Consider the following 18,185-nt stretch of genomic DNA (forward strand, 5'->3'; position numbering starts at 1 on the left):
GTAAAACTCGCTACATTTACCTCGTTATGTGCGAGAGGTGAAGGAGCGTGAGGCGCTGAACTGTATGGGAAAACATAATCGGCGCGTAGCCCCCTCCAGACAGGGTTTTGGCGCCCCCTCTGGTGCTGCGCCCCTATGCGTTGCATACCCACTTTTTGCGCCTCTGGTCTTGCATTTACTATTGGTCTTACTTGCAGGTGGGTGAACTGAGCTTTTGAGATTAACACCTGAACACCAACTATAAAGTTTTAAAAATTCAAAGATTTTAAAAAGACTTTAAAAAATGCCTGCCAGGCTACCAGGCAGGCAGCCTGTCAGGCTTGTAATACACTGAGGAAACCCCTGTACATTACATTGATCAATCACACACATGTTTTCAAGGCCTTAATTAAATTTTTTGTGATATTTTCAGCTTACAGCTAATAAAAACCCAGCATTTAAGATTACATTAACAATGAAGATCTATTTCAAGAGGCTGCATAGTGGCGCAGTTAGTAGCATTGCTGCCTTTCAGCAAGAAGACCCGGGTTCTTTCTGCATGGAGTTTGCATATTTTCTCCAGGTACTCCGGTTTCCTCCCACAGTCCAAAAACATGACTGTCAAGTTAATTGGTCTCTCTAAATTCTCCCTAGGTATGTGTGTGTGTGCATGGTTGCTTGTCCTATCTTCAGGTTGAGTATCATCTGAAATGTAAAGAGTCCATAAAGCAATAACAAAGTGAACATTACATGCTTCACCCTCTTGGATCTTTACTGAGGCAGACAACATTTACGAGAGTCTTCATTTTTACAAATGTTGTTTAATGACTCAAACTGATAGGAAAACCTGATGAATATTGTTAAAAATAAAACTGTCATCTCAGCCTCCTTCTGCATGACTTTATGCACACATAACTGACTGATATGGTCAGTCAATGTGAGACCTGTTTTATTTGAGCATGTTTCTATTTCTCTTTTCCTCACGTCCTCCTCTGCCTGTTCATCTTACTCTTTCTTTTACACCTTTATTGACTTCGTCGTCGTTTCTCCAGACTCAAACAACACAATATAGTTGTAACAGTGTAAACACATTGCAGTACACATGAAAGCAAAACAAGGTGACAAATTAAAAAATAAGGTAAGTTAATGAGTTAAAACTAAAAACTAAAATAAAATTCTGAAAACCCAGTAAACACTGTGACCACTGTCATAGCGCTTATGGGGTAAGCTAATTTACAATACCTGTGCCTAGATGGGCTTTTAAACAGGATATTTAAGATATATTAAAAAGTCGAATAGTAGTCATTTAAAATAATACAACATGATGTTGACTACGTATACAAAATCAGACTTATAAAACAATGAAATATAGACTTTAAAATACTGATGTATATGAAAAACATTCCCATGTGTAACGACACTTGACAAAATGTTACGTTTCGATCGTTGACTGTGTTCTGTGACTTTGTGTTTTATGATGCAAATAAACAAACAAACAAAACACGAGCCAAGAACTGTTTCAATAAAGTAAAGTTCTTTTTATATACATAGTTTTGAGTTAGTAAATTTGTTTTCAATAGGAAATTTATGTTTCATACATTTATCTAAATATGCAAAAACAACAACAACAAAAAGCTTTGGGTGCTGTTTAAGTTAAGCAACAAACTGATTTATTATGTGAACTTAAGTTAAACTCACTAAAATAGAAATGTCGGTGTTACTCAGTGTATTTAATGAAAACTAAACAATTTTGAGGCAATGAGTTTGTATATACTTTTAAAATAAGGAGAAATGAATTAGGTATTACAGTGTATTTTTGCTGTCTTTTGCCATTTCTCTGGTGTTTACACCTGATTGGAGTTTTAAATTAAACCAACTTAAAGAAAAATAAAAGTTTACTTTAAACAGACACTATTGACTGGATAACATTTTGTGCCGTGGCTTCACAATTTGTTGGCGTAGTCGTCTCCAAAGTCAACCATCAGCCTCAACGCACTCAGAATCAGAGCGTCGACGTCTGGATTCAGTTGAATTTCATGACTGTAGTTCTTCACTGGGAGGATGCAGTTCATTGGGATCCCCAGATGGGAGCTGAAGTCAGTCATCTGTTGAAAAAAATAAGTTTATTAAGAGTCTGATACAGTGAGAGAGAATCTTATGTTTCTGCAGCTCACCTTCTTCTTTAAATATTTGCTCCTGTAGACGTTTCTGATATTTGTTTCTGTTTCCCTACAGGCTGCATCAATGTGGGTGAGAATTGCCAGCTGAGGGATTCCTGTGGATACAGAGAGTTTATTGAGCAACTTTATAGATTATTAGTAATTAATATATCAAGTACATCACAGCAATGCAAGGTTTCCCCCAGAAAACTTGCTAAGCCTGGCGGTTGGGCATTAGGGCAATCGTTCATCCAGCTGCCCACTGTGTTTTTGAGTTAAAAGATGTTTAAAGTTGACAGAACATTTGAAAATATCACTTGATAATTATGTGTTATTGAAAGATTTTTAGATTAATACCTGATCATCAACTATAAATTCTTAAGAAAATGCAAACATTTTAAAAAGACTTAATAAAGTAAGCAATGCTAAGCCTGGTGGGGGTACAAGTAAAGCCTGTACCCGCCAGGCTTATAATACACTGGAAGAAACCCAGGAATGCTTCTAAGATGCCATAAGAGTCATTTTTGAAAATCTAGAAATAAGACATTACAAAAAGAAAAAAATAGACAAATCAGAAAAATGTTACCTTAACTTTTGTACACAATTTTGTCCTCCTACATTATACAACCAACTTGCATACACAGCTGCATACATTTCCCTGAATAAGAATGTGATTGTATAATTTGTTTCTTACCCAGATCACTGGCTGCTTCTCTGATTTCCTTCATTTTCTGTAAAACTGATGACCTCATTTCTGATGCATTAGCAGAATAAATGCAGACCAGAACATGAACTCTGTCACTGATGGACGGGGAAGAGATGTAGTCAAGATCATCTTCAGAAAGAGGAGATGAAGGATTGAACTGTGGAAATAAATGATGCAATTTTGAGAAATTTGTGTGGATAATATAGTTTCACATACAGTATAGTGAGGTAGTGATAGTGTTTTAGAATCTGAGCCAAATAGACCATGACTTTTTAGGTGATAAAAATTATTTTAAAAGTATATATTTATACCTTATATTCATCCTTCATATGACCCTTCATAGCCAGTTTGATGTCGTCTGTTCTGACTCCTCTTCCATCTCCGTCCTCCAGACCCATGATGTCATTGAACACAAATGGATAAAAGTTTCCCTTTTCTTTCTTGATTTTATAGGTTTGATACTGAAAGAAAAAGAGTTAGGTTTTTATGTAGGCAGTACACAAATCTTCTGCAAAATCTTCTTCAAAATATATGAACTATTTTATTTTCAAACTGAAATTTGCTTTATAAAATAAAAATCTGAACAAGGAGCTACTCTAAATCTTGGTGTATATTTCAACCTCTAAAGGTGAATAGAGGGTGAATGTGTAATAAAACCCTCTATTTTTTCACATTTTATACTATATAGTATGAGCAAATTTTTCACTCAGACATGTGGAGATTGCCTGTCCATGGTGCACACCGCCTCTCATCCATTGACCCCTGAAGACCCCACCAGGATACACGTGTAAGACGATGGATGGATGGATGGATGGATGGATGGATGGATGGATGGATGGATGGATGGATGGATGGATGGATGGATGGATGGATACTGAGCTGATACACAAAGCTGACACAAGTAAAAAGTCATAATATTTGAAAATGTGAATGAGCCTTTAAAACCAAACAAAAAATGAAATTCACCTTCTTGGTGAAACTCTGATCAGAGGCTATGTTGCTGACCAGAGCATCATTGGTCATTCTCCCTTGCAGGACGTTGTTGACAGAGTTGATGAAGCTGGACTTTCCGGCACCGACTGGGCTGTACAGCAGAACTCTGATGGCTTTGACTTCTTCATTTTGAGGTTGAAAATTCTTCATGTACTGCAGAAGTTCATCTTTGTTTCTGTTGAAATGTGAAAATAAGAGTTACAATTAAAGTGATTTAATCTACCAGAACAAATATCTTCCTTAAAATCAGACTTGGGTAGTAACTAGTTACATTTACTTGAGTAACTTTTTAGAAAAGTTTAGAAAAAAATTTACTTTTAGGAGTATTTTTGCTATGCTGTACCTTTTACTTTTACTTGAGTAATTTTATTGAATTTTCTCTACTCTTGAGTAAAATTTCTGGATTTTCTACCCATTGAATGAAAAAAAAAAACTTGTTTTAACCAAAACTTCATGAGACACCAGACACACACACCTCCAGTTTCTGTTAAAGTTTTACATGCAAAGAAACTGATTTTGGATTTAAGAAAAAATATATTTTGCCTGATTTCATTTCCTTTTTTATATTTATATATTTACACTAATTCTTGTCATTTTGGTCCTTAAGATACCAATGCTTCCACTTGACTTTATATTTTGGTACATATGACCATGTCAATTTTTAAATATCAAATTATTAATTTCATCAGTTACTCAGTACTTGAGTAGACGTTTTTATTAATTGCTTTTTTACTCTTGAGTAATTTCTTGGATGACTACTTTTTTACTTTTACTTGAGCAAAAATATATTGAAGTAGTGCTGCTCTTACTCGAGTAAAATCTTTGGCTACTCTACCCACATCTCTTTAAAATGCATAATTATCCTGAATTTGAGTATTGATGTGAGGATCCTGTTTTAAATCAATACAAATCAGATTTTGTCCTGCTTGAAAGTGAGGAGAAAGACGTGACTCAAAAAATAAATCTTTGATTATTTGGTGGATAAAGTCGATACCCAATTGGGAAACTCCGAATTTATAGTTAACAAAGACCTTGGATTGGGAAGCCATGGTATTTTTTAATACCATGGCCTCCCTTTGGCTGCAAACCACTCCAGTAAAGGCCATAGATCATGACCTGATGAACTCAGTAGAATCACATCATCTGCAAAACACAGGGATGCGATCCTAAGGCCACCAAACCGATCCGCTCAACACTTTGGCTGTGCCTAGTTATTCTGTCCATAAATGTAATGAACCAAACCTTAACCCTGTGGGACACAGTCGAACAAGGGGAATATCATAACTTGTGCTTGGAGCTAAGAGTTAAAATATCATTGCACTAAATATTGACTGAAATTTTTAACAATGGACTTAGAAATCAGATTTTTTTAAAAAATGTTTCTGGGAAAAAAATGATTTTGGTACTACCGCATATTTAAAAATTCATGCAGCTCAGAAATGAACATAATAGGAGAGTTAAGGAAAACTGAGATTAAACAGGCAGTGATCTGCTGCCTGATGAGGCAAAAAAGCAATAAACGCATTGGTAACATCCAGATGGACAAAAATAAATTTACTCACTCCCAGGATATTTCTCTCCATGGATTTTCCAAAGCTGTAGTCGAAAATTAAGAGAAATGTCTTTAAAAAACACACAATGGTAAGCAAAAAATCACATTTAGATTATATTTGATTTATTATCAAGGTTGAGTTAGTCAAACAATCCAGCAGTTCATTTGGTCATTTAATGAAGAAGCAAAAAACAACAAACAAGCTCTGCTTAAGTGGTGGCAGTGGAGGAGCTAAACACAGCACAATACATTAAGTTGTTTTGGGTCAAAACTATTAATGAATAAATGGTAAATTTTTACAGTGAGCTTATGAAATAGTGGACATGAATAGTGTAAAATGTTTGAATTGGATTCCTCGGACTCGACTTGAGAGGAAAGGAAATCAGGCTTTCTCTGTTGTTGCTCCTATTCTATGGAACAATTTACCTGTCCAGATTAGATCTGCCCACAGCCTGGATCACTTTGAATCGCCTCTGAAAACTCATTGTTATTCTTTGACATTTATTTGAAGTAATGTTTTGATACTTTGTTTTTGTCAATTTGTGTTGTTGTCGTTCCTGTACAGCACTTTGGTACAGTTTTACACCTGTTTTTAAAGTGCTATATAAATAAATTTGACATCGACATTAAATTCCAGGATATTGAGGCCGTAAAGCAGCCTTGATATCTTCAGTGGGAAGGTGAGTTCATTTTTGTGAGTTAAAATATCCACAATAAACAGTCATTGCTTTCAGTCTCTGTTTCTAAGTTATAAAACAGACACTGCAAGTCAAGTAAAAAACTTGTCATGAGGATTACATTATTAAAATTCAAATCACGCTTCCATTACTATACTTTTAGATTTTATTCTGTTGCTCATCACAGCAATTCTGGATGTACAGAGGAATTTTACTGCCATAAGTCAAGAGCACACACTTTCATTCTGAAAGCAGGACTTTGGATCTTTTGTTCTCAAAACTTAAAATGCTTGCACTCAAAACTTCTGTTCCCTTTTAAATATTCTCTGCGTTCTCTCAAACCTTTCTCCTCACGCTCAAAACGTCTCTCTGCTTGGATCAAATCTGCACTTGCAAACCTCTCTGCTCGCTTATGAATTATTTTCTGCCGTCTCTCAAAACTTTTTGTTTCGAGAGACGCCTGGCAACCTCTCAGCCAATAAAATGAGAGTTTTATACTGGGTGCTTTTGTTTCTTTCTAGTGGATGAAGATGGCAACAGCAGTAGCAGTTAAACCTGTAACCAGCGGGTTGCCAGTTTGAACCTGTCTCCTTCGTTTTGTCCTTGGACAAGAAACTTCGCCCATCTGGCCAGTGGTCAGAGGACTCAGGGGTGTCAACAGCAGCCTCACCTTTGTCAGGCTGAATCAAAGCAGCTGTGGCTACAGTGTAGCTTACCACCATCAGCATGTTAATGTGCGGCTGAATGTCTAACTGCAGTGTGAAGCGTGTTATAATTCGCTGGACTTAATCCTCTCAACCTGATAAACCACTACTAGTGACTAGTTTTACAGTTTCAATCTATAATGTTAATTTCTAATGCTTTCACTGTTACTTTGTTTCACTTTATAATGTAGTTATTTTAAAATAGAAAACTGATGCAATTAATTATTTACGTGTATTTAAACCAAACAATCCTGTATTACTTACGTGAACCTGAAGCACTGCTCCTCAGAACGTGCTGTGAGAGAGACAGAGAAAGAAAAGTTAGTTTTTTCCCGTCCAAATTGTTTTTGAATGTTTTTTTTTCTTTTTGTTTCACGACTTTTTATGCTAAACCTTTTAAAGCAATAAATGTTAAAATTTTTGTTTCTTCTAAAAATACAAAAGAATTTACTTGTTTGAAGTATTAAAAGCTGCAATATGTAACTTTTACAAACCTATATCTTTTTATTTGTTAAAGTTCTCCACATGTCGTGACAGTATGCTGTAAAAATTGACCTCCTCCATCTCTGTCCTGAACCAGTATTGCCGTCTGCGAAAATGCAACTCTGCCAGGAAGAAACAACCAATCAGAGCCCGGAGGAGGGTCTTAGTGGTGTCAGTAATGTTCGTGTAGTGTTACTGACACCGTTATCGGTGCCCATGCTAACATTTAGCACTAAGACCCTCCCCCCGGCTCTGATTGGTTGTTTCTGATGGAGCAGGCTATTTGTCCAAATGAGTGAAGGACCATAGGGAGAAGGCAGTGGAAAGCGTTAGCAGAATCAATTTACATTCAGTCTTGAAAACATCGGATCGTTCCAAATGGTAAAATGTTCCCTGATTTCAAAACTTCATCACTTGTCGTGAAACCTGGTTGGGACTGATTGAGATCTTTCCAGGACACACAGAAAACGGGTCACAGAGGCCGAGAGGCAAGAAATAATCTTGAATTATGATTTAATGATGATTGAAATTTATGTAAGCTTGTTTTGAATGTACTATTAATTAAAGTTATGAGTTATGTGATTCTGATTAGAAAGTGGAAAAGCAGAGGTCATAAATGGATAAAAGTAATGACTGTAGATTAGATAAAAATTAGATAGAAGTGTCTTTTACTGTGTCGCAACAAGAGGCTGGGTGGAGGCAGAACTGTGAGCATGGAAGAAAAAGGGGTAGCACTTTATTTGAAGGGGGTTGAATAAGACTGTAATGACACTGTCATAAACATGACATAACACCTGTTATGAACATGAATAAGCCTTCATGAATATTTATGACTGTTGTCATAAAGCGTCATTCGGTAAATTATGACACTTTTAATACAAAGTTGACATTATTCAAAATGTCTTTGTTATGACAACTTGACATTAACCAAGAAATCATTACTGATATAAATTTGTTATAAAAGTATTACTGGTTGCACTTTAAAAATTAGGTAACTTTATGTTATTAAAGGTAAAGTTTAAACAGTAATGATTTCCTGGTTAATGTCAAGTTGTCATAACAAAGACATTTTGAATAATGTCAACTTTGTATTAAAAGTGTCATAATTTACTGAATGACGCTTTATGACAACAGTCATAAATATTCATGAAGACTTATTCATGTTCATGACAGGTGTTATGTCATGTTTATGACAGGGTAATGTCAGTCTTATTCACCCCCCTTCAAATAAAGTGTTACCAAAAAAGGAAGTTCAAGAGTTTGAAAGGTCAGCAGTTGATCGAAAACGCCCAACACCCAGGAAAAAGGGGAAGTTGGGTGAAGAAAAGTACGAGTATGGAAACCGCTGAGGCGTTCACCACCAGAATATAGAGAGCACAAAAATACATGAGAAGGAAGAACTGGTGTTCTTTGTTCCGCAGCGTTTGAGTCAAGATCACACGAAGGTGCAGAATCAACTGATGGCTGCGTATTGATACCCCGGGATGGTGAAGACTGCGCGCTGCCCAAGAAGGGAACAAGATCCGTTTACCCACAACCTGGGATTCTGATTTGACAAATAGCCCCACACTCAATCCAAAAGATTTCAACTACGCTGCAGTGGACATGGGGGATAGACAAAGATCACTTATGGATAAAGAACTGAGTTCATGGAGGATATTCACCAGTTCAACTTTGGATCTATTCTAAAAAGGATTATGCCACAGCAAGACAGGACTCTGACCATGGAAATTAAAGGTTTCTGCTGCCAAGACCAACTCAGCATCTAGGGACGAGTGGAACTGCATCCCAAAGCCTCTCTTTAGATCAGTGACACAGTGTAGGGATTAGAAGGAGGAGTAATTTCAAAATTTCTTAAATATGTTAATCTCTTGATTTTTTTTATTTATTATTTATTTAAGAAGCTGCATGTCATTTTCCCCTGCTAAAACTTGCTAATAAAACATTAAAGTCTAATTGATGCTGTGGACAGTTAAATTAATTAAGGTAACTAAAAACCAATTCTTCTGGTTAATGTAAAGTCAATGTTCATGATCCTAGTAAACTAGGGGGCTTCAGACGTTTCTTTGGTTATGATAAATAATGACCCTGGGACTCGTGCCGAGTTTCTAAAATGATCTACTGTAACAAGTGCACGTTATTAATAAAGAAAGAGCTACCGTTAACAGGAATGGTTTTTGAACAGACTTTTGCGGGCTACTTAAATGACTGTTTCATTAACTGTAAAGGGTCACAGCTTCTGGATCTGAAGGTAGTTAGAGTCTAGACGCATCTTTCTCGCGCCCAGCTTAAACAGAATGTCCTCTAAATTCTCATCTGGAGTAATACTCAGGAATTAGAGGCTTCTCGGACCCGTTAGGTGGAGAGCTGGACAGTAGTCAGTCTGCTGGAGTCTGAGGGGAGGTAATTTGGATGTGGCTGACTATTGGGTGATAACACACTGCAGAGAAGTTAAATGTATTCAGCTCGATAATATGATGTAGAGAGACAGAAAGAGAGAGATGCTGTACTTTTGAAGTCATTCCTTCAAAAGACAGAGAAGTCTGACTTATTATTACTTAGATACAGAAATTGCTGCATTGAGCCAACTAAAGAAACGTTAACTTCATCAATAATTTTGTTACTGACAGGTTATTAATCACATTTATTAATAATTACAAAAGGCAAACAATAATGTAAATTTTGGATCCCAACATTTGTACATTTTAAGTTAAATCAACTCAACGACAAAAACATTTTCTTTAAGAAAGTGCACCTCTGCCTGATAAAAGGACTCTAACACTATTTTAACTCTTTTTTTTTTTTACTGATTTGAACAAAATGTTGCTGTGATTTCCATGCATATCACACACTGTTCTGCAGACTTACACTGTTTTTAGCGTAGCTGCCTCCAAAGTAAATCATCAGCCTCAGAGCGTTCAGTATCAGAGTGTCGACGTCTGGATCCAGTTGAATTTCATGACGGTAGTTCTTCACTAGGAGGATGTGGTTCTTTAGGATCCTCAGACTGGATCTGAAGTCAGTCATCTGTTTAAATGAAGCTGTACATTCAGAATTACATATTTCTTTCCCTCTTGTTTTTAATAAATCTTTCTATGACTCACCTTTTTCTTTAAATGTTTGTTCCTGTAGATGTTTCTCAGATTTTTTTCTGTTTCACCACAGGCTTCATCAATGTGGGTGAGAATCAACAGCTGAGGGATTCCTGTGGATACAGAGAGTTTTTCTTGCGTGGGTAATGTTACATGTTATTAGACATGAATATATTTTTAACAAGTACAGCAGAGGAGCAAATCATAAAAAGTGGGAAACATTCAAGACCATTTCATTTTTGCAACACATTTTTTTCCACCAACATTATGCGACAAATGAATGTTATTGACAAAGTGTTTACAGTATTTACTCATTGATGTTTGTTGTTACATTACTTTGATGAATTTAAGTTTGATTGTACAATTTGTTTCTTACCCAGCTCTTTGGCTGCTTCTCTGATTTCTCCAATTTTCTGTAAAACGGACGACTTCATTTCTGATGCATTAGCAGAATAAATGTAAACCAGAACATGAACTTTGTCATTGATGGACGGGGAAGAGATGTAGCCAGGATCACCATCAGAAAGAGAAGCTGAAGGATTGAACTGTGGAAAAACATAATGTGTATTAAGTCAAATTGATACTAAATGCATATACCTCATATAAGGGAAGCTAAATGTGATGGATTTAGGACCTGAGCCTTTTAGGTGATTGCTGAGGATAAGTTTTAAGGTTTTTTGTTTTTTTTGCTTTAGTGGTCTTTATGCATTACTACCTGGACTGGAAGAAAAAAGAGGGAAGAGAGCAAAAGACAGATGCATTGAGGAATGTGGCCTCTGAAAATGATAAGCCTGCTCTACCACTGAGATATGTGGTGCCCCATTTTAAAAGTAAAAGTATATATTTATACCTTATATCCATCCATCACATGTCCCTTCAAGGCCAGTTTGATGTCGTCTGTTCTGACTCCTCTTCCATCTCCGTCCTCCAGACCCATGATGTCATTGAACACAAACGGATAAAAGTTTCCTCTGTCTTCTTTCTTGATTTTATAGGTTTGATACTGAGAGGATAAAAGGAGATAAAAGTTTATGTAAACACTAAGCAAATAGCTTCAAAAAATAGAAAATTGAAACTGTGAGAAGAGCTGCAAACTATGGAAGACCAAAACTTACGTAATTGAAAATAAAAGCAGAAATATATATTGTGTGTTCTTTTCCTTACCCATGCGTTTTCATTAAAAATATATATATATTTTTCCTTGCAAACTATTTCACTGATAAACCTTCAATTTGTCTGACTAAATAAAATTATCTCAGTGCTAATCTAATTTTAGTGTCTCAGTTCCTAATAAGTCTGTAACCACTGAGTGTCAGAAAAGGTTGTGCATTCTGCCATGTTACTGATTATTCAGCAGAATTAGGGCACAAGAAAAACATTTTAACTCCACATTTTCTTACACAAATGCAGATTTTATCCTTTAAAACATAGGGTTACATTTTGACTTGAGCATGAATATGAAATATAAACAAATTTTACACTTTATAGTATAAAGTATCATCTAACTTTTCCTTCAGACATGTAGAAACCGAGCTGATACACCAAGCTGACACTTAAAAGTTTGAATGAGCTTTTAATGCTGAACAAAAAAATATATTCACAATCTTGGTGAAACTCTGATCAGAGGTTGTGGAGCTGGCCAGAGCTTCATGGGTCATCCTCCCTTGCAGGACGTTGTTGACAGAATTGATGAAGCTGGACTTTCCTGCACCGACTGGTCCACAGAGTAAAACTCTGATGGCTTCCACTTCTTCATTTTGAGGTTGAAAGTGCTTCACATACTGCAGAAGTTCATCTTTGTTTCTGTTAATATGTGAAAATAAAAGTTACAAATATAAATTTTAAACTTATATTTGTAAGTTTAAAATTTACAGAATATTCTGCCAGAACAAACTTGTTGCTACTGAGCGCCTGTAGGGCTTCATTTACATTTTGTTAGGATCATGTAGGAGCAGAGGTGAAAGTAAGGGGGTACGGCAGGGTACTGCGTACCCCTAAAAGATTTAGCGGGGGTACGCAGTACCTGCAAGAGAGGGGAGCGGCTGTCAGCTGTAAAAAGTGCACCCATCAGGCGTGACTGATTAATTTTTCAAGAACAATCTAAAATACGACTTAATCAGTTAAGAAATAACTTTTTTCCCATTTCATATTGTTTCTGAACTGTTCGTGTTTTGCTAGAGCAGCGGTGCGACACGTCGATCACGGAAGGTTTTGAGTCGATCTCGGCATTAGATGACAAACAATAGTCTCCTTTGGACTATTCAAATTACAACTCTGAATCTCTGAAACTCTGATGTTACAACTCTAAATAAAATATCAGAGTTGTAATTGTCATCCTGAGACGAGAACATTTTGGTCACTTTTATACAAAATTCAAGAAACTGCATATTGTTCCTCTTTGGTGTTCCACATGCAGAGAGGTTTTCCAGTACAGCAGCCATCTATGCCTCAGCAGATCAACTGGAAAACTTCAATACCTCCTATGGAAATGAAGTTAATTAAAACACAGTTTGAGATCTGTGGAAATAAAAGAAGAAAAATGTCTACTCAGTTTTAGGCATAGGAACACCTTACATGGGATTCTATTCTTTTAACCATAATTACAGATTCTGTAAAACATAAGTTGTGATTAGAATTGTTTTTGTCAATGAATAAAATGGGGGTTGCTTTGTTGTTGTTTTTTTTTTGTTGTTGTTTTGTGTATTTTTTAGTATTTTTATGAAAAAATCTACACTGATCAACTCTTTCTGCAATTCTGCCAGTTGAGAGACACATACTGTGCAGCTGTTGTTCCTTTTACATTGTTTTATCTGTTTTCTTTGACAAAACCTGAAATTAACTTCATAATAACTTACTCAAATATGCCAAGCTAAACAAGTTAGAAAACATTAAGAAAACTTGATAGGATTATAAATTGGTTGTTTTACTGTCTGATGATGCAAAGAGCAACAAACACACTGGTGACATGCAGATGTACAGAAACAAATCTACTCACCCCCAGGGTATTTCTCTCCATGGAGCTGTTAAAACTGTAATAGAAGATAAAGAGCAACGTCTTAAAGAATTAGTCTTGCAAAAAGTAAGCAAAATTTGATTTAATTTGTATTTGATAAATTACAATGGATCCAATTCATTTGATACATTCCAGCAGTTCATTTGATAATTGATGAAGGAGCAAAAAACTTGTTTTGATGTAAATCCAGTTATACTTACGTGGAGGAGCTAAACACAGCAAAACAGATTAAGGTTAAGATTACTTAAGTCAAAACCATTACTGTTATAAGATTAGCTATGTTTTGTTTGAGAGTGAAAATAAACGGAAGAATTAGTAACTGAACTTATTTTGAGTATGTAATTGGACACAATCAGTTGAATTTTATAATTAAAATTCAAATCTTGCTTCCGTTACTATACTTTCAGACTTCATTCTATTACTTGTCACAGTAGTTTAGAATTATATTCTATGATTATTTCTAATGGTTTAACTGAAGCTTAATTTCACTGAAGTACTTTAATTTAAAAAGTTACTTTAATAGGATCAATGATTAGTTGTAACAATAGACTTTATTTGAGAAATATTTATTTTAGATGTAAAAACAATACAGTAATAATACTGTATGCTGCTTAGTTGGGTTATTTTTTTTATAATAAATTTTGATAAAATATTGTCACATGAACGTCACCATGTTGTTCATACTGCAATGCATTCTGGGTACTACTGCCGCAGAGCTCCTGTAGCATTTAAAGTGCTTCTAGCCCGGCGGTGGGGTTTAGGCGCTTAGTGGATGAAAACTGCTGGCAAGGCAGTTGTTTTTAGCTTGTTAAGGTAATAATCTCCTGATAGCGCCTTTGTCAGTTTTGCTCGTACAAATGACAAAGTCTTCTGGAGAGAAATATTGAGGGCACAAATGTATGTCCTTTGGAAGTTGGGCTCCGGCTCTTTGTTTTGTTTTTCTTTTATTTAGTTTTTTGGCTGTAATAGACTCGTCACTCGTATATTACAGAGAATAGTAATATACACCAATAATTTACTGGTGTAATTATTTAAAATTACACCAGTAAAATGCAATATGATAAGCTACTCAGGTAAATTTAGCCTTCCTGTGTTTCCTCTGTAAATTCCAGAATGAAATGGACCAAAACACATCATTACCTTGCCCTGAAGATAATTTAGTAATGCTTCCATTACTATACTTTTAGACAAGTACTCATCACATCAGTTTAGAATTATATTCTATAATATTAATTTATAATTTAACAATAGGTTAATTTCATTTAATTATGTTAGGTAATTTAAAACTGAAAGTAACTTTAAATCATAAAACTGCAACAACCATGCGTTACTTACCAGGTGAAGAAGAAGAACCCCCCATGACTGGGACAAAAATGTGCTATGAGAGAAAGTGTGAGAATGAAGACTTAGTTTTTTCTCTCCATATTGTTTTTTATTATTTTACTAATAATAATAAGTTTTAGCTTAGTTTTAGAAGTTACAAAATAAATGAATTCAGGATGGATGCAAATCCTTATGTCATTTCCGCCCCTCAAGGCAGATACCAGATTGCTGAAGAGTTCAAAACACAAAAACAACCCAAAGAGAGGACAGAGAGGGCCTCAGAAGGAGGACTAGGACAAAAACAAGACTATAGTTTGTAATATCATGAAAGTGCAGAGAGTCTGCAGGCTGGCAACAGAAGAGCAGGGACCTTGGAGGCCTTGAGGCCGGAGAAACCCCCAAAGAGGATCTGGAGGCTGGAGGAGTTTGACTCCTACAGTGGCATATGGCAAGGGAGACGTGCCAGGTGCCACTGCTGGTTCTGCAGCAGCCTTGAAGGTTATGTGAGAGGTGACATTGGAGACAAGGAAGTTGCTGCTGAAAAACTGGTGTGAATAGTGCGTTTTAAAGTTGTGATAAGTGGAGCAAGCTGGGAATCATGAAGCTAGTGACAGAAATAACGAGGACAGGTGGAGGTGACAGACCAATTGGAAAAGCTGTGGGGGGCTGATACCAATGAGGAGTGGTCTTGAACTGTGGAGGATTGTGGTAGAGGTGGATGATCCTGAAATGAGGTGAGTTGAGGTCGAGGTGGATTGAGTCTGTTAAACTCCACCTCTTCAAATATGTCCATCAATCCAAGAGATGACAGGAGTGAAAATTCTGGTTCTAAAACTGTCTTGAGGTGAGAAGCAACACTCACCCGTCCCCAAGGTGAGGTTATGGTGGAAATATTGACCAGTTTTAACCTGATAGTTCTTAGAAAGTCCTTGGCTGGTTTCTAGTATCATGTTGAAGGTTGGTGAAGTTGTAGGACCCAAACACAGAGAGACAGAGGCAGGAGCTGAATTTGATGATTTTATGAAAAAATGATGAAATGCAAAATATATCTAAGAACATCCAGCCAGGAGACACTGGGAGAATACGGGGAAGCAAAGGGAAATGACTGGAGGAACCAGCCAGGAGTGACTGATAGAGAGGAGCTTAAGTACTGGGAGGTTGATTGCTGAAACGAGAAGAACTGGGCTAATTGGCAAACTTATCGCAAATATGAGGGGGAGAGAGGAGAAATTCAGACTGAGAAGCAGACTTTCGTTCTCTCTCTGCGGTGAGAGAAAGAGAGGAAGAGAGAGAGACCGGAAGAGAGCGACAGAGCGAGCAAATGTGCACAGGGGACTAGAAAATAAATCAACAGGAAACAATAAGAGACACAAAAAACTATTAAACTACTGTAACTAAGAATAACTAGAAGAAATATATGTGACTAGAAATACTAGGACAGACTGAGCAATCAATACAAAACTAATCTAATCAAAATAAGAAATAACAGAATAGTGATGAACTAAAATAACTAAGAAAGATCTGGACCAAAGTAAAACAAAACATATCAGATCTAAATAAAAGAGCAACTGAGAAACACAGAAAACAAAATCCAACTTATCAACCAAAGGTATGACAGTTTGCTGAACTTTCCTAACACAAACCCAAAATTGTCTGAAATTGCCCAAACACATGAATTCATGGATTACTGCAGCTAATCCATGCTAATAATACTGCAGGTCTTTTATCTGCTAAACCTACCTGAAAAGTTGATGTCCTTCAGGGAAGGAGAAGGGATGAAATGGTAACAACGCCCAGGTACAAAGGTATTCAAAGGATAATAGTTTCACTTTCAGTTTTAATAGATCATGTGATTTATAGGAAGACCCACTGGATTATATGATACATTCAGTATATTGAGTAGAAATCAGTTTTTATTTGAATACTATGAATTTGAATGTTCATTTTAAGGCTTTGCTTGATCAAAGAAAAGACAATGAGGTACATTAAGTCATTGACCATCTAACTAAAACAGAGATGCTCTCACTGTTATCCTTCTTCACACACGTTTACACATACTTTACTTTCAGTTCTGGACTCGTTTCCCCCCGCCAAAAAAGCAATGCATCCTTATCTTCTGCACCCAGTCTTCACCTCATGACGGGAAACAACCAATAAACTTAAACTTTTTCATATACCATGAAGTCTCACCTGACAGCTTCCACTTCCACCATCTACATGTCCATTGTTCTAAATCTAAACCATCCAATGTCTGGAAACACAGGTTAACAGCAACAAATCAGTAAATGTTCATTCATATCAATGTAATCAATAAATGCAAAATAATTCTTAGCAAAATAAACCAAATGTGTAAATGAATATATATAGTAAAGAGGTGTAACTAACCACTAGAATAGTATACATAAGATAAAAAGGCAACAAGAAAGCATATGATAATATATTGATAATGATAAAACTTTTCCAAGAGTGTGTCAGTGTAGTCGTCTCCGAAGTCAATCATTAGTTTCAGAGCGCTCAGGATCAGAGCGTCGATGTCTGAATCCAGATAAGTTTCACTGCTGTAGTTCTTCACTGGGAGGATGCAGTTCATTGGGATCCCCAGACTGGAGCTGAAGTCAGCCATCTATATTTAAAAACATCAAAAATATTTTGAGCCAGTTCATTAGTTCATTTATTATTCTGTTTTGAATCAATCTTTCTAAGACTCACCTTTTTCTTTAAATATTTGCTCCTATAGACGTTTTTCAGATTTTTCTCTGTTTCCCCACAGGCTGCATCAATGTGGGTGAGAATCGCCAGCTGAGGGATTCCTGTGGATACAAAGTTTGCTATTTCTTGTATCTGAATATTGTATTAGCAATAAACTGATTTTAACAAGTATATAGAAGTAATTCTTCTAAGATGAGCTGTAGGATTTTTTTTTTTAGAAATGAAAATTATGAAATCATGTATAAAAGACTAATCTGCAACATGGTTTTTCTACCACTTTATGCAACCCCTATCATTGTTGAAGTAAAATTTGTGTATTTTGCATTCTTGTGTTTGCAGTTACATTACTTTACTGAATGAAGGTTTAGTGCAGGGGTCACCTGAGTGAAGTTGGCCCCCCAACCTTCTTCAAATCAGACAAAATTGGTGTCAAACATTTGTGCTATGTTTGTGCTGGTTTGTGCAGCAAAAATTTTCATTTGAGCAGCAAAAATTTTCATTTGTGCCGCTATCATTTTAAAGATATAAAGAAATGTTTCTAGAGGTCATCAAAGGTCAACCAGCCCCCCGCCCAACTTCTTCAAATCAGACAAAATTGGTGTCAAACATCTAAGCTACGTTTGTGCTGGTTTTATACTAGCACAAACAAAGAATTTTGCTGCACACACCAGCACAAACGTAGCTTAGTTGATTGACACCCATTTTGTCTGATTTGAAGAAGTTGGGCGGGGGGCTGGTTGACCTTTGATGACCTCTAGAAACATCTCTTTATATCTTTAAAATGATAGCGGCACA

At 36.2% G+C, this 18,185-nt stretch overlaps 1 protein-coding gene and 2 long non-coding RNA genes across 3 annotated transcripts in view; 1 reads left to right on the forward strand and 2 right to left on the reverse strand.

Moving 5' to 3' along the window:
- Positions 1–1,409: 1,409 nt before the first annotated feature.
- The window catches only part of LOC103130641 (interferon-induced protein 44-like), a 42,142-nt gene continuing 25,366 nt past the window's right edge, over positions 1,410–18,185 (reverse strand). Inside the window, exons 3-13 of the mRNA XM_016666084.1 lie at positions 11,196–11,348; positions 10,722–10,890; positions 10,358–10,458; positions 10,122–10,280; positions 7,035–7,065; positions 5,400–5,433; positions 3,811–4,012; positions 3,156–3,305; positions 2,833–3,001; positions 2,154–2,254; positions 1,410–2,084 (exon numbers count right to left, since the gene is read on the reverse strand). Of these exons, the coding sequence (XP_016521570.1) occupies positions 1,923–2,084; positions 2,154–2,254; positions 2,833–3,001; positions 3,156–3,305; positions 3,811–4,012; positions 5,400–5,433; positions 7,035–7,065; positions 10,122–10,280; positions 10,358–10,458; positions 10,722–10,890; positions 11,196–11,348 (1,431 nt within the window). The 3' untranslated portion in view covers positions 1,410–1,922. The remainder of the gene's footprint in view (positions 2,085–2,153; positions 2,255–2,832; positions 3,002–3,155; positions 3,306–3,810; positions 4,013–5,399; positions 5,434–7,034; positions 7,066–10,121; positions 10,281–10,357; positions 10,459–10,721; positions 10,891–11,195; positions 11,349–18,185) is intronic.
- LOC107834547 (uncharacterized) lies at positions 3,894–17,497 on the forward strand. The gene is made up of 3 exons (XR_001660340.1): positions 3,894–3,971; positions 10,419–10,488; positions 17,452–17,497. It is a non-coding gene; the product is annotated as an uncharacterized LOC107834547 (long non-coding RNA).
- LOC107834548 (uncharacterized) lies at positions 6,281–6,754 on the reverse strand. The gene is made up of 2 exons (XR_001660341.1): positions 6,409–6,754; positions 6,281–6,368 (listed from the first exon to the last, which is right to left on the reverse strand). It is a non-coding gene; the product is annotated as an uncharacterized LOC107834548 (long non-coding RNA).

Source organism: Poecilia formosa, unplaced genomic scaffold (assembly GCF_000485575.1).
Source record: "Poecilia formosa unplaced genomic scaffold, Poecilia_formosa-5.1.2 Scaffold657, whole genome shotgun sequence".
Taxonomy (NCBI): Eukaryota; Metazoa; Chordata; class Actinopteri; order Cyprinodontiformes; family Poeciliidae; genus Poecilia; species Poecilia formosa.